We start from the raw sequence: 17,162 nt of genomic DNA on the forward strand, positions 1-17,162 counted from the left end.
TAAAACCACCGCATCTTAGTTTCCTCATTTGGAAAGTGGGCTAATACAATCTGTGTTTTTTTGGAACATCACATGAGATGAGAGTATATAAAAGTGCCTAGCACAGTTTGGCACACAGTAGGCACTCATACGTTCATTTCCTCCTTTCTAGGATCTGTAGCCTCTTTTGTTAAGAAGATTCTTTTGATATTAATAAATTTGCCGGATAGCAACCAGGCTATAATGTTAATTTTCCACCAGAAATAACCTTGATGCATTGACTAGAGTGATTCCATTTGTCAGGATGTTGTCTTTGTAACCAGGAAATCTTGTACAGCTGAATTAAGATAGTAATTATTTGGTAATTTGAGAGTCAACTGCAGAAGCTAGATTTAAATGTATGTATGGTTATGTGTGTATATAAAACATGTAAAATATAAACACACATAAAATATAAAACATTTATTAGATTAAAAGACTGAAAAGACTATAAACAAGCAAATCAAGGGGCCCAATACTCTGTTGAGATAATCCTTGTTGTCCTTTATAAAAAGGACAACAATATTGTGTATTGTACAAATTTATAAAGACTAGAGTCATAGGAACATTGTCCAGCAATCTCATTTCCCAAAATATTACCTGTTTTTCTTTTTCAGGTTTTCGTATGGATCTTGTCCATGTATATACATTTTTTAAAATATTGCTATACAGTCTTCATAGTTATATAAGTTTTTTTAAGTGGAGGAATTAAACATATACAGAACAGTAGAGAAGAAAAAAATCACCCATAGTTTAATTTCTTTCTTTTTTTTTTTTTTTTGAGGCAGAGTCTTGCTTTGTCACCTAGGCTGGAGTGCAGTGGCGCCATCTCAGCTCTCTGCAGCCTCTGCCTCCTGGATTCAAGCGATTCTCCTGCCTCAGCCTCCTGAGTAGCTGGGATTACAGGCACCACGCCCAGCTAATTGAACGTATTTTTAGTAGAGACAGAGTTTCACCATGTTGGCCAGGCTGGTCTCAAACTCCTGACCTCAGGTGATTGGCCTGCCTCGGCCTCCCGAAGTGTTGGGATTATAGGCGTGAGCCACCGTCCCCGGCCCACTTGTATTTTCTTCGCCAGCATTATCCACTATTAATGCTTTTGCTTCCAGTTTAAGAAAAAAAAAATCACTCTATTGTTTTAAAAATAGTACCCTCATGATAAATAATTCAAACAATGAAAATGCAGAAAACCGTGAAGATGAAAGTAAGAAAAATTATTTCAAATTTTATCCTCTATAAGTTATTGTTGTTGATATTAGATGAACCTAATTCCAGACCCCTCCCTTTTCTATGTGAATGTATGTGTGTATATGAAATGTTGATGGCCAGAACTAATTTTTTATTAAATATGGGATCTTACTCTGTATACTAATTTTATTTGTCCTCCTTTTTGAGGTATACATGTATATGCTAGAGTGCGCAAATCTTAAGTTTATGGCTTGAATTTAAGTTTATGGCGTGAATTTTTACGTGTGTAACCACTGTCCAGCTGGAGATACGGAACACTTCCAGCATCCTAGAATGATCCTTTTCTACCAGTTTTTTCCAGTAGTTTTTTTTTTTGTGTGTGTAAGGATATCCATTTCCAACACCACTTGTTAAAAAGACTATCCTTTCTGTATTTGCTTTCTTTTGCAACTTTGTCAAAAACCAATTTACTTTATATGTGTGGGTTTATTTCTTGACTTTCTAGTCTGTTCCATTCATGTTTATATTGATAACAATACTGCACTGTCTTGATTACTGCTTTTTAAAGTTATGAAGACATAGTGTAAGCCCTTTAACTGTTTTTTTTTTTTTTTGAGACAGAGTCTTGCTCTGCTGCCCAGGCTGGAGTGCAACGGCACGATCTCGGCTCACTGCAACCTCTGACTCCTGGGTTCAAACGATTCTCCTGCTTCAGCCTCCTGAGTAGCTGGGATTATAGGCGTGTGCCACCATGCCCGGCTAATTTTTGTATTTTTGGTAGAGACGGGGTTTCACCATGTTGGTCAGGCTGGTCTTGAACTCGTGACCTCAAGTGACCCACTTGCTTCGGCCTCCCAAAGTGCAGGGATTACAGCCGTGAGGCACCTTGCCTGGCCCCTTTAACTTTATTCTACTTTTTCAAAGTAGTTTTGGGTCTTCTAGGTTGTTTGCATTTTCTTACAAATTTTAGAGTAAACTAGTCAGTTTCTGCAATCAAACCTGCTGGGATTTTGATTGGGATTAATATATGGAATTGACATCTTAATATTGAGTCTTCTGATCCATGGATGGGGGGTATATATGTCCATTTAATTCCTCTTCAATTTATCTCAGCAATTGTGTGTGTGTGTGTGTGTATAGATTTTAGTGTCTAGGTTTATATGTCTTTGGTCAGATTTCTATTTTAGGCCACTTCAAGTTGTGCTACAGTTCATGGAATGTTGATGTTCATTTAAAAATGCATTTTTTTTCCCTTGGTGTTTTGTTTCATATAGTTTGTGGTGCTATGCTAGTTCACTAGTTTTTTCTGCTATTCCTAATCTCTTGTTAATCCTATCTAATATTATTTTTATCTTAGATTGTACTTTTCAATCTAATATACAGAAGTTTATCTTCTTTGTCTGGAAGTTTGATTTGGGTCTTTTTCATGTCTCTGCTTACATGTTTAACTTTTCCTGTAGCTTTGTGAACAAATGGAATATGGGTATTATAACAGTTTTAATGTCCTTGTCTACTAATTTTATCATCTGTGTCATTTCTGGGTTTCCATTGATTAATTTTTTTTCCCTCTTCCTTTACATGCCTTGCAGTTTTTTTTTTTTTTTTTTTTTTTGAGACAGAGTCTAGCTCTCTTGCCCAGGCTGGAGCGCAGTAGTGCGATCTCTGCTCACTGCAACCTCCGCCTCCCAGGCTCAAGTGATCCTCCCCGCTCAGCCTCCCAAGTTGCTGAGACTATAGTTGTGTGCCACTGTGCCTGGCTAATTTTCGTATATTTTTTAGGTTTTGCTATGTTGCTCAGGCTGGTCTTGAATTCCTGGCCTCAAGCAATCCGCAGGCCTCAGCCTGTGAGCCTCCACACCCGGGCACCTTGTAGTTTTTGAGTTGATGCTAGACGTTGTCAGTTTTATCTTGATGGTGGTTGGTTTTGGATATTTTTGTATTCTACTATTCTTGAGCTTTGTTTTGAGATGTGGTTAAGTTACTCGGAAGCAATTTGGTCTTCTCAGGCCTTGTTTTATGTTTTGCTAGTTGGGAGCAGAGCAACATTTAGTCTAGTGCTAAGTTTGTCTCACTACTGTGACAAAATTGTTTTGAGTATTCCACTCAGTACCCTAAGAATTATGAAATTTTTTCACTCTGGCCTGGGGGGATAGGCACTATTTCCAGCCCTATGTGAGTTCAGATCATTATTTCCTCTAATCCTTTCAGGTTGTTATTTTCCTGGCCTTAGGTAGTTACTTATCACACGTGTGCTGATCAATACCCAGCTGATGACCCTCTACATATCTGCAGACTTCTGTGTGCAGCTCTTTCCCATCTCCATTACTGCCCTGCAGATTCTAACCACCTTAATAGGCAGTGTTTTGAAACCCGTTTTGTTTATTTGTTTGTTCGTTACTTTGTCAGTCCCTGTTATTTCTTCTGGGCCTGAAGTAGAAGTCCATCAGTACTTCTTATTTTAAAAAAAATCTCTAAAGGTACTATTTTGGATTGCATCTTCTCAGAGAGGAAGAATAAGATATTCAAATGTGCTGTTTAAAGTGATGGCAGCTGGGTGCAGTGATATATGCCTGTAGTCCCAGCTACTCTAGAGGCTGAGGTAGGAGGATTGCTTGAGCTCAGGAGTTCAAGTCCCGTTGGGGCAGCATAGTAAGCCATGAAATAAATTATGACCCTGGTCCTTATAGTGGCCAGTTTTTTTTATGTGCTAGGGGTTTAGCTTTGAAAAACATAGATGTGTACAGTTTAACAGGAAGTAATAAGGGAAAATTCTTGTATTACATTTGACACTGTTGGTAAGAAAATATTTCAAGGTTCTTAGGAGACCCTTTTCTGAGTTTTATTTATTCTTTTGAAAGTATAAAGTCTTTGTCAAAATAAAGTAGAATATAATTAAAAATATTTTTCCATTTAAAACCTATTCATTGTGCTGAATAATATGGGAGAATTATACTAAAAATATCACTTGAGAGCTTGTTAGAAATGCAGAATCTCAGATCCTACCTGATCTACCTGAGCTGAATCTGCATTTACACAAGATTCCCAGGTGATTTGAAAGCACGATAAAGTTTAGGTAGCCTTTAGAACAAGAAACCCCAGGCTTGAAATGTTCTCAACACATAGAAATGATAAATGCTAGTGACGATGGATATCCTGAATACCCTGATGGTTTGGCTGTGTCCCCACCCAAATCTCATCTTGAATTGTAGCTCCCATAATTCCCATATGTCATGGGAGGGACCTGGTGGGAGGTAATTTAATCATGGGAGCGTGTCTTTCCTGTGCTGTTCTCATGATAGTGAATAAGTCTCGTGAGATCTGATGGTTTTATAAATGAGAGTTCCCCTGTACAAGCTCTCTCTTGCCTGCTGTCATGTAAGATGTGCTTTTGCTCCTCATTCGCCTTCTGCCATGATTGTGAGGCCTCCTCAGCCATGCTGAACTGTGAGTCAGTTAAACCTCTTCCCTTTATAAATTACCTAGTCTCAGGTATGTCTTTATTGGCATCTTGAGAACAGACTAATACACCTGACTTGATCATTACACAGTCTGTGAATATTACAAAATCACATGTGTGCCATAAATATGTACAAATATTTTGCATTAATTAAAAGAGATACAAGAAGCCAATGGCAATTGTTAAAATTTTTTTTCTGAGATAAACATTATATAGATATGTTTTTTAAAAAAGCATTCTTTTTTTTGAGACAGGGTCTCACTCTGTCACCCAAGCTGGAGTGCAGTGGTGTGATCTCAGCTCACTTCATCCTCTGCCTCCCAAGCTCAAGCAATTCTTGTGCCTCAGCCTCCTGAGTAGCTGGGGCTACAGGTGTGTGCCACCATGCCCAGCTAGTTTTTGTATTTTTTGTAGACAGGGAGTTTCACCATGTTGGCCAGGCTGGTCTCAAACTCCTGGCCTCAAGCAATCTGCCTGCCTTGGCCTCCCAAAGTGCTGGGATTACATGAGCCACGTGCCTGGCCTATTTGACAGATCTTTTAATTTTTGTACATGGTTGAAAATTCCATAAACATTTATATGTGTGTGTGTGTGTTTACATCTGTATATGTTGGGGGGAGGGAAGTTGGTGGGAAACAAGGTTGATTGATTGATGTTTTAATAGATTAGTATATTACAGAAGTGCTATATATTCTTTATGTCCTCTTCCCTCTCCCCTAGACACTTTAACAATAACATATTAAAGTGTCCCTGATTTCTGCATTTAAGAAATCTGCTTCAATTTGTGTAACCCAGAATTTCCAAAATTTGACCACATAACCTCTTAATTTTTTGTAAAACATTGTTTCTGGGAACTCACCAGAAAACAAGATCACTGTGGACAATGCTTGAAGGAGGATGTGGGGCTGCAATAGAAGTAGAAAAAGAGGTAGAGTTCGGTGAAGTAAGAGTAGGGGGTAGATTTTAAGTTGACTTTGTCAACCTTGGTCTCAGTTTTATGCCTTAGTGGGGTGATTTTACTTAGATAATGACCTTTGTTGCCTAATAGATTTATAGCTTTTGGTCCCCAGAAGTGTTCTGTAACTGAGTTAATTGAAATATTGAAAAACTGTATGTGTTGGGTGTAGTAATTGGCCCTAAGTGCTGTCTGAAGCAAGACACCAATGAATTTTCAATTGACTTTAAAGCAAAAATTGTTTACTGTCACTTGATATTAAATACATCTCTTTGTACTGTTAGGGGATGTTGTTTTTATGCATCAGAAAACTTTTTCAGAGGGACTTGTCATTGTGAATTGCTATCAATTGGGATGGGATTATCTTATATTTTGTGTGCTCTAATAAGACATAATTAAGAAATAAGCAGTCACAATGTATAATTGAATATAATAAAATCCGATTTAAAAGTGTAATGTAGATTTGGTTATGCTTTGAGTGAAGCCGTATCTTATGTGATTATACACTGATACACATCTTGAACATTTCTTTAATGTGTAATTTTTTACACATTAAACTCATAATTCTGAGTAACTCAGAATTATGATGAGGGTCTCTTATTTTTATAATTCACTGGGAGCATTTATAGTCTATTAGTCATATACAAAATGTTCTGCTTAGAATCATAGGCTTGGAAAACTTATTTAACTTGTTTCTTTAGTGTTTATATTCTTAACTATCTCTTTTCCTCTTCAGTTTGTACTTTCACTCTATTCATACTTAGGACAGGCTTTTGTTTCCCTGATGACATAATAGGTATATGGTGCTGTCAGCCATTTCTTAGATTGGCCCTTTAGTATTTTAAAGGCAAAGAGAACCTGACTGTTACACTGTGAAATTAGGGCTGAATAGATATAATAACTTAACCTAATGTCTTCTGGTTAAAAGCAGTTTGGGAAAGAAAACAGGATTTATGTTATAAAGAATCACATCAGCTCTAGACTCTTTTTTTCTTGTGTTGGGATCAGTAGCAACAGGAATATTATGTTCTGGAAAGATCAGTAAGCTAATAATTACCTTTTTTTCCATCTTGGAGTGAGGTTCTGAAACTAGTGAACTCTTCAGCATTTGTTGAGAGTTTATGCTTAGTTTTTGCCTTATGATAATGTGTTAGAATATTTTGTAACTAAATCAGGATGACTCCTTCTCTATCTGGTACTCTTTCCATTATGCAGTGAAATCCAAAATTTCACTGGGGCCAACATCGCACCACTGCACTCCAGCCTGAGCGACAGAGCTAGCTAGACTCTGTCTGGAAAAAAAAAAAAAAAAAGAAAAAAAAAGAAATTTCAACTGGAATTGTCCCAACAAGAGAGAAGGTAGCACTGATTGGGTGGTTCAGATGCTTGATGAGTAGAAAAGGCAGGGATTCGGTGACATAGTTTATCCACTTAGGGGCCCATTTTGAGTACTTTTAAGAGGGGTCACTGAGATTTGATTCTTATTGTACATTGTGCTCTGTAGAGCTGTTGCTTCCTGATAAGTGATTTTTGGATATGTGAAGCTCTTCTTGTAATTAGTTTTTCTGAGTTGCTTGAAGGGATTTCCATTAATTGTTTTGTTAATCTTTATTATTCCTGGAGGAGAGGTCACTGGATGCCAACAAGGAATGTCTTTAGTAGACAATTAAGCCCATTAACTGTTTTCAGAAAGCATGACTTAATGCTAACTATTCTGCAGGTGTAGCCAAAATTCAGGTGTATTACATTAAATATTTCTTATAGCCGGTTAATTAGTTTAGTTATCTGGGGCTGTATTAGGCAGCTAATTCTTGTGGATTTGCCAAGAATCTGTGTTGCTTCTGACTAAGGAGAGTGACTGATAACATCTATCTTGAAAAATTAACCAACCAAAATAACACTGCCTGTGTTTTAAAGTGTGGTGTATTAGTCTGCTTGGGCTGCCATAACAAAACACCAAAGATTAGGTGGCTAAACCAATAGAAATGTATTTTCTCACAGTTCTGGAGGCTACAAGTTCAAGATCAACCCATCAGGGCTGGTTTCTAGAGAAGCCTCTCTGCTTGTAAATGGCTCCCTTGCTCTGCTGTCACATGGCCTTTGCTGTGTAAATGTGTGGAGAGGGCTTCTCCTTCCTTTTCCTTTCTTCTAAGGACATCAGTCCTTTTGGATTAAGGCCCACCCCTATAACCTCACTTAACCTTTATTACCTTCTTTGTAGGCTGTGTATCCAAATACAATAACATTGAGAGTCAGAGATTCAACATTCGAATTTGTGAGGGACACAGTTCAGTTTGTAACAGGTGGTACCCTGGGCACTCTTATTATTTTGATAAAATCTCCAAAACTGCTTCTAGAGTGACAATTTCTCATCACCTACAGGTAGTCTTGAGGCTCGGGCAAGAGCCCTGGTCAAGCTGTTAATTTTTCACAATTGTTTGTCAATCTTACTGCATGCTTTTCTGGCTTATATTAAAATTAATAAAACATAATTTGATCTATTTAGTCCTGTAAGTTCCCGAAATTCTAGACTTAAATTAAAATGAATTGTTGGAAAACTTTGTACCTGGGCTGTATTCAAATCTTTCAAAATCTCTAGGCCTGAATTGAGTTTCAATGTTATGTTCTTGAAGGAACTTACAAGAAATGGCCATGTAAGATTTGTGACTTTGTCTGTTTTCAGAAGATTGTTAACGACATCTTTTACTATATTAGGTCTTCCATGTTTTTTAAGTGAAAGATTTCTTTTAGAATTTAGGACTAGTTCAAAATTTGCTTCCTTAAAGGAACTGGAGTCCATATTTTTTGAGAATGAGAATTATATCATATGATGTGTCTCCTTTTGCCTGGGCTGCTAGGAAGCTCAGATTTAGTTTGGGGGCTCGCTTCATATTAACTTTGCTTGCCCATATGATCTGCATAGTTGTCTTTTACATTTATTTGGTGTTGTTCAGCTCTGCATCTCTTTAGTCCCACTTTCTCATTTGTATTTTACTTTTTATTGTTTATATTCTTGCGCAAGCCATCTCACATCTTTTTTGGGAAGAGGTGGGATATAATTAAAATGAAACTTGAATGTAGATATTGTTACTCAGTTTCACCATTAAATACTGGTTGAAAGGTTATCAGTCTTTGGCTGGGTGCTCACCCCCAAGTAGCTTCATAGAACATTCAGAGTAAAAGCTCACAAACTTGGGCCTGGTCTGGCTCCCAGTTTTCTCCTTGATTCATTTCCTGTCACTGTCACTCTTTCTCAAGTCTCTAAAGCCACATTGACCTCCTTGCCATTCCATGTTTCTTGAGCAGGCTAAACACACCCTGTTTCAGGGTCTGTTCTCTCTAGAATCAGCTTCCCAGATAGTGCCCTTTCTCTCTCACTTTCTAGTAGGCTGTATTCAAATGCCGTCTTTATCCGAGAGGCCCTCCCTGGCCTCCTTATATGAAGTAGCCTCCTTCCTCCTTGCCTGTCTTGGCTTTTGCGTAGCTGTTACCTCCCAGCTCCCCTCACTAGAACATAAGCTTCATGAGGGAGGGATTGGTTTTGTTCATTGCTGTATGTATCTCTAGGCCCTTAGAACTGTGCCTGGTAAGTAATAGATACTTAGTGAATATTTGTTGAATGAATAAGTGAATTAAATAGGGTCACGAGCAACTATTTGTTCTTTTCCACAGATTTTTGAGCATGCATTTCATGTGAGACAATTTAGTTGCAATTGTTTCTTAAGGCTGGGAACTGTCCTCCATGACCTCTCTAGATCCTGCATTGCACTGCTGCTCATTACTTAGCTTTTACTAAGCACTTAATGTACCAGGCACTGTAAGAATATAGAGAAAAGGTCTGATCTCAGTTCAGAAATAAATATCCTCAGGAACTTTAGAAAGGGATAGGCTTTAGGGGATTTGGGCTACCAATGTTGTGATTCATAGATTATTTATTTTGTTCCCAATAATATATCAGCCAACACTTCTGTCACACTTTATATTTTCAAAGCACATTCACACGTTTCTCCAGTCCTAACAATATCCTGGCAAGGCAGGTATTCTTATTATCTTACCTGTTTTACAAAGAAAAACACAGACCCAGAAAAGTTAAGTCACTTACCGAAGGTCAAGCAACTTGAAAGTTGCAGAGCTCTGTTTGAATCTGGGTGTTTTAAAATTCCAGAACCTGTGTTCCTTTAATGTGTATGTGGATGGCTCTTGTTTGATATACTTGATGAGGTAGTAAGAGACTTTCTTGGTGTATTCCTAATGGTAGTATTCTAGATTTGGGTTTTTCTTTTTGCATCCTTTTATTCCACTTGAGTGATGAGTCACTTTTGGTGACTGACCTTATTTTCACAGGTGTGCTTTTTCCTTTATTTGATCTTTCTTTTGTCTTTAAGAACAATACTGACTTTTATGTATCTTCTCCTGTCTGGACTCCGTTACTCTGTTAAGACCAAAGTGAAAGCAAAATTGCTCCACAGAAGGAACCAGTGATGGTGACTGGTTATTTTCCTTTCAAAACATTTGATCAGCTACACTGAAATACAGAGGCTACTATGAAAATGGGAAACAGACAAATTCAGTTTTAGATCTCCAGTTATTTACGCTGGGTTTTAATGCTTGTTTATGGGACTCACTTGGAGCTCATGGTTGTGAATCCACTAGAACTTAATAACATATTTGTTCCTACTAGATGTTGTTAACAGTAGCTTTACATGTGTACCGTGGTCCTTTTAGCCCTTTAGGTAAATAAATTCCTTCCTGGGGATTAATTAGTCATGGTTAAGATGTAATTCATCATGCAAAATATCAGAGCTATCTTAGTGAAAAATTCTTAATGATCCAGAAATGTCTTTGTGTCCAGCTTAACTGGAATCTAGTTTATTCTTTTATGTTCCTCCATGAACTTGACAATAATTTATAAGTCATAATCGTTTTGAGAATAGGAATGGAAAAAAAATCTAGAGTGATTCAATAACTTGAATACATCTTGGGTTGGCAACTTTATACCATTTGTTCTTTGATCATGTCTTTTATTTAGCTCATGCTTTAAATCTTGCCCAGATTCAAGACTGTTATTACTAAAAAAGCTGCTTGGTGCTCTCTTTCCATCCCTGTCTGCTGTTCTCTTTACATATGAACTGTGGCTTGATGAGAGTATGTGTCCTGCAGCTCAGGAGTTGAAGGCAGGAAAGATAGGATTTTGTAACATGTAGAGTAGAAAGAGCATGGATTTTGGAGTCAAATATACTTAGCTTTAATTTCAACTCTGATATTAGCTATGTGCATGTGTATATTTTACTTTACCTCTGTGAGCCTCTGATTCCTTACCTGTAAAAAGGCTGGTGATAATATTTTATTATACTAGACTGCTTTGAGGATTGTCTTAGATTAGGTATGCAAAATAACCACTGTATTGCCTGGTGTATTATAGATGCTCAGTAGTTTGTATCCTGTGCCTCACTTTCACCTTCCTTTCCAAACATGTAGAACACAGGGATGCATGTAAATTTCTGCATTTAGTTTTAAAATTTCACAAGTGGAGGATGAGTGAGAGTTGACTTGTCAGCACTTACTGTCAAAGGGATCTTGGATAATTTTTGGACTATATTTTTAAAAATGGAATGTAGTTTTAGGCTATATTATTAGAAATATAGTGTTCATGTTGTGGGATATAAAACCTCTTTCAGTTTGGAAGTATGTTGTATTCACTTCTCAGCACATCTGAGAGGCAGGTTAGTGAAGCCATTAAGAGCCATATGGCCCAGGTTTGAGGTCAGACTCTGCTCCTTAATGTGCCTTGAATAAAAAACTCCATCTCTTTATCTCTACAAAGAGGGATAAGTATGGTACTGATATGGTTTGGCTGTGTCCCCATCCACATCTCGTCTTGAATTTTAACTCCCACAATTCCCACGTGTCGTGGGAGCATCTCAGTAGGAGGTGATTGAATTATGGGGGTGGGTCTCTCCTGCGCTGCACTGTTCTCGTGATAGTGAATGAGTTTCACGAGATCTGATGGTTTTAGAAAGGGTAATCCCTGCACAAGCTCTATTCTCTTGTCTGCTGCCACGTGAGATGTGCCTTTCACCTTCTGCCATGATTATGAGGCCTCCCCAGCCACGTGGAATTGTAAGTCCAGTAAACCTCTTTCTTTTGTAAATTGCCCAGTCTTGGGTATGTTTTTATCGGCAGCATGAAACTGGATTAATACAGGTACCTACCTCATAAGGATGTTTTTGCAATAAATTAATTATTATGTGTAAGCCATTTAGATTAATGCCTGGCACATAGTAAGTTCTATGTGAGTGTTACCTGTTTTTGAGGGGACTTCAGATGAAAGCAAAAAGGATGGTGGGCTGCTGGAAGTCATGGTGTGGAAGAAACAGTTGAAGAAACTGGAGGTGTTTAACCCAAGAAAGAACTATTGAAAGTCCTTTACCATTTAAAGGGAAATTCTATGGAAGAAGGAATAGACATTTTTTTGTGTTACAGAAAAAGATGAGACTAGGATCAATGGGTAGAAATTATAAAGGGGCTGATTTTATTTTATTTTAATGGAAGGCTTTATAATAAGTAAAGCTGTTCAAAATTGCAGTGAATTGCTTTGTGAGCTGGTAGAGCTCTGTATTGCACAGAGGCTTAGAAGGCTGAAGAGAGGTTCATGACCTGGCTGGTGGGGTGAGCTCAATGACAAGTGTTCTCTTCTGCACTGCTGTCTGTTCAGGTTAAGGGACTAGTGATAATCCCACACTGAAATTTGCTGGGATTTGCTAGTGTGCGTGAGAACTTTCTCCCTAGAATTAGTCAGCTCTTTCATGCTTTGCTTTTTTTTTTTTTTTTTGAGATGGAGTCTCTCTCTGTTGCCCAGGCTGAAGTGCAGTGGCACGATCTCGGCTTACTGCAACTTCCGCCTCCTGGGTTCAAGTGATTCCTCTGCCTCAGCCTCCTGAGTAACTGGGACAACAGGCATAGGCCATTGCACCTGGCTAATTTTTTATATTTTTAGTAGAGACAGGGTTTCACCATATTGGCCAGGCTGGTCTCGAACTCCTGACCTTGTGATCGGCCCGCCCTGGCCTCCCAAAATGCTGGGATTACAGGTATGAACCACCGTGCCTGGCCTCTTTCATGCTTTTATGGTCTATCATTTATTAATTTTTATTGAATATTTATCTCAGACAAATATTTATTGTTTGAGACATTGTATTTCTGGTCTCATATTGCAGAAAAGAAAACAGAGCTTGGAAATAAATATTCACTGCCTACTATTGCTTGGCACCATGCATTCAGTCCTTGAAGGAACCCAATGACTTAGATTTTATTATTGTTGGGAGACCATTCGCCTTGGGGCTCTTGTGTTTCTGAAGTTCTTGTGAGCCAGGCACTGATTGCCTTATGTTTTAGGTTATTTTGCCGAGGATGTTTGTTTAGCAAACAGCGTTGGAAGATAGAGATGGTCTCTCACTCCAGAGCAAGGGGCAGATGTGTTTCCAGTCCAGTCTCTGAGCTTAGATTCGGTTTTCGGAGCTCGGAGTTCTTCTCCAGGAGCTGCCTATGTGGGCAGGCTTCTCTTTGGGCCCATCTGCCTAACCCTTGTGGGACTTGGGGGCAAGGGGAACTGATGTGAACATACTGCACTTACGTCGCTTGCTGTGCTATGAGTGTCATCAAGTCTTTTGGACTTGAGGAGCTCTAGGAGTTTTGTGTCTTCTGCCAGCACCTGTGAAACTGTGGCTAACCTCTTAGCTTGTGAGTAGAATAAAATCTCAGCCTTCACCATTCTTGACATTAAGGAGGAATAAAGTGAGAATCAGAGAGTTTAAACCTAATGCCCACAGTTAAGTGATCTAGTATTTGGGGGTGGTGGGATTTTAACTTTTGTCTTCGGAGGGTGTACTTTTTATTATGTTATGGAAAAACGCTACTGCCTTTGCTGCTGCCATTACTACTGTTATTACTAGAACAATAATAGCTAACGACAACAACCAACATTTGTTGAGTGCTAATGACATACCAGGCCTTGTTTGATCTCATTTAATTCTCACTAACAACCCTATGTGGAAGGTATCTTAGTATTTTCACTTTATAGATGAGCAAAATGAGATGCCATTACTAAGGTCTTGAGTAGTCAGTGGGGTGGAGGCACATTTCTAACCCAGGCAGCTTTACTCTGCCTGAAGAGACCCCACTCTGTAGCTGTTAGGAGTGCAATCTGAAAGCAGACCAACCTGAGTTTTAAATCCCCATACTATTCCTAACCTTCATTGTGTGAGGTGGTGTAAATTAATTTAACCTCTTTAAATCTCAGCTGTTTCATCTGTCAAAAGAGGGGAGGGAATAATAATAGGACCTACTCCAAAGGCCTGTTATGAGGATTAAACATACATTCTATAAAATGTGCAACACAGCTGGCTCCTGGCAGCTAGTAAGCCTCTCTAAATATTAGAGGCTATTATTATTTTTATTATCCTTGCTGCCTTCCTTTTCTCTAATTAAAAAAAAAAGCTTTAATGGTTTTGCACTCTGAGTTCTATAATGTAAATATTTTTTACTAAAGACAAAATACTCATCCTAGTTTACATCAAGAGGATACATTTTAAATACGGGGCAAAGCTGGCACAGGGTATTTCTTACATAAATATTTTCTTGAAAAAGGAAAATAGGAGGTAGAACCCCCAGTAGACCCAATTTACTCTCTAATCTTCATTTTAGTAACCCTTTCTGTTCCCTAAATAACTCCTAATGATCCAGTAATGTGTTAACAGTGACAGCTGATGCCAGAGAAGGTGTCCTCTCTGGGCCTGACATTTTCCTTAATGGTAATTCTAACTAGTTAAGGTAAACAGTGTGAAATGTTTGGCATATTTTTTCCACAAATGGTAGTGGAGCGGAAATCATGAAAAGCCTTGTAAAGATGGCAAACCGATCTAGTGTAGCTTTGACAATTCTGTGACTGCCGTTACAAGGGGAAATAATAGAGTTAAACATCTAGGAACCCTTACCTTTGGGACAGTTGATAAATTGAAGGCAGTTTCTGATTGTGCTTTACTTTAGATTAAGAGCAAAGTTGTGTATCATTAAAACGACAAGAAGACATGATACATGCTAAGCTGCTCTGTACTCAAATATTGCAAGTAATCTTGGTAGCTCTATCTTTGAAGCCCAGTTTCGCTTACATTCTCCACTCTGATTTACTTTATAGTCAAACACTTGGGTGGTATTCTCTGCCTGCAAGAAACCTTGGAAGTAGTCTGGTTTAGGGCCACCAGTTTACAGATGAGGAAACAGGATCTCTCATGTAAAGGCTTTAAATCAAGTCTTGTGGTTCCCAGTAGTGTTCCTTTCCTGAGCATCCCACACTGTCCTGAGTGGCTTTTGCCCTTCCTTTCATTGCCTTTGTTCCTGCCATCCCCCTACCCGTATTCATGATATAGCTGATCTTTTGGCATTCCTAACACCTAACAAAAAGAATTATAAAATTCTTTTTGGAGGTTAGATTGAAGTCAAAGACTGGCCTGAATTTCCCTATAAATTGGAAAAGAAGTTTTATATATTATGTGGCTCATGAATTAAGATCCTTTGCTCTAAATGACAGTTCAGAGCAGACTATTGTACAGTATTTTGCTTGCAAATATCTAGAAGTGGATATGTGATTAATTTGCTGACAGACCATCTCTGAAAGCAGTTCTAATGATGGACTTATAATTGATGGCATCCATCATTGAGAACCTAAAATATCCCCCTCCCTAAATTAAAAAAGATAAATGAAATAAACTAGGCTGAATGTATAAGCTGACAAATCTGAGGGAATTTAATGAAACTCTAAATTACCACAGCCAACAGATAAGAGGAAAAGGTTCCTTTGTTACTGATTATAATACTAAATTAAAAAAAATTATCCGAGAAAGATAGTAGGGGAAACAAAGATCTGTGGTCCATGTATCAAACGAAGTTATTGAAATATTTTTAATATGTATCTCATTCCCTGGTTATTGTTGATTCATATCAATCTTGTTAGTGCTGTTCGAAGACTAGTAAATGCAGGAACCGTCCTGTAGGATAGCTTAGATTACTGCTGTTGTAAGAGAGTTTAGAATTAATATGACCTTATTTCCAGATTGCTGGGGGCTCCATACCAAATTCAGGTCATTCAAATGAGCTTTTCGGAAGGTGGTTCCTCAGTGTATAAGTAATTGTATCAGTTACTGTACTTTCAGCTATGTATGAAAAAGACCAACTGAAAGTGACTTAAACAATGGATATTTATTATCTCCCCTAACAAGAAGTCCTGAAGTAAGGCAGCTGCAGGGCTGGCTGCTTTGGTGGCCAGGGACATAGTGGTAGCTTGGCATTCCTCCTTGTTTTTCCTTCCATGGTTGTAACATGGCTGAAGTGTCTGAGTATCTTATCTTTGTACAGCGATACCTAGGGTTGGGAAAGGGACCTTTTCTTGTTATTATTCTTGCAGAAAATTGTTCCTAGTACTTCCTTAGGTCTGTCTCATTGACCAGACTTGTCACTGATAAGGAGAATGGAACAGTTCACTCAAATCAAGAGTTACCCAGTCTCTTGAACAGTTCATGCCTGCCTGCTATCTGATTAAAATCAGTTCTAATGCCAATGACAGAAGAGAAGGGCTCCTTGGATAGGCAACAACAAATTCACTTAGATGGGCTATTGAAATTTACTGTGAAGGAAGTTTTGTGTTTTCTGTCTGTAACTTATTTCATTTCCTAGTTAATAAGATGAATGTGCTTCACCTTTCTTTTGCATTTTACTTTCAAGTTTTACTCAGCTTGATATACTCTCTGCCTTCACCAGGACTCTGTCTACTAGTGACGATGTTGAAGACAGAGAAAATGAAAAGGGTCGCCTTGAAGAAGCCTACGAGAAATGTGACCGTGACCTGGATGAATTGATTGTGCAGCACTACACAGAACTGACGACAGCCATTCGCACATACCAGAGCATCACAGAGCGCATCACTAACTCCCTAAATAAAATAAAGCAGGTATTCCTCCCTTCTTGTCTGGTGATGGCAGCGCTTCCCGTCAGTATAGGTGTTGCAGCTTGGAGAGGAGCCGTGGTAGTGGCTAATGGTCCTTAACAAAGTGATTCAAAATGCCACTTTTCAGGAGTTCTGCAGGTGTCTGGAAAGGCTGGCTGGGAAAGATCACAGAAGGCATCCTCGGCTGATTTCTCCCCTCCCCTGTGTCTTATCCCTGGTTCTGCCATTCTTTCTCACTGCAGCGTGGAATGAGACAAGCAAGATGGCCTCCATTTGCTTGTGTCTTACGATCCATCCCTAACAAACTAGAAGGCGTACTGGCCCTTGTATTCTCCATTCTCATTCTAGCAGTTATTCTTGTATTTCACACATCTAAACAATAAAGCATAATATTCTGACTGTTGAGTCAATGCCTATTCTGAATCTTAGTGGCTGACTTATTTACACTCACATGAATTGGAGGGCAGCCAGTCGAATACCCTTTTATCTGAATCCAAACCACAGAAGAGAGAATGTCTCCTACATTGAGGTTGGTTGTGACTTGC

General features: G+C 38.5%; 1 protein-coding gene across 5 annotated transcripts in view; it reads left to right on the forward strand.

Moving 5' to 3' along the window:
• EXOC4 (exocyst complex component 4) overlaps positions 1-17,162 on the forward strand; it is an 815,858-nt gene that overhangs the window by 5,382 nt on the left and 793,314 nt on the right. For all 5 annotated transcript variants that reach the window (XM_054494593.2, XM_063667851.1, XM_054494594.2 and 2 more), the window contains exon 2: positions 16,431-16,620. In XM_054494593.2, coding sequence (XP_054350568.1) covers positions 16,431-16,620 — 190 coding nt within the window. The remainder of the gene's footprint in view (positions 1-16,430; positions 16,621-17,162) is intronic.

This window comes from Pongo pygmaeus, chromosome 6 (assembly GCF_028885625.2).
Source record: "Pongo pygmaeus isolate AG05252 chromosome 6, NHGRI_mPonPyg2-v2.0_pri, whole genome shotgun sequence".
Lineage (NCBI taxonomy): Eukaryota > Metazoa > Chordata > Mammalia > Primates > Hominidae > Pongo > Pongo pygmaeus.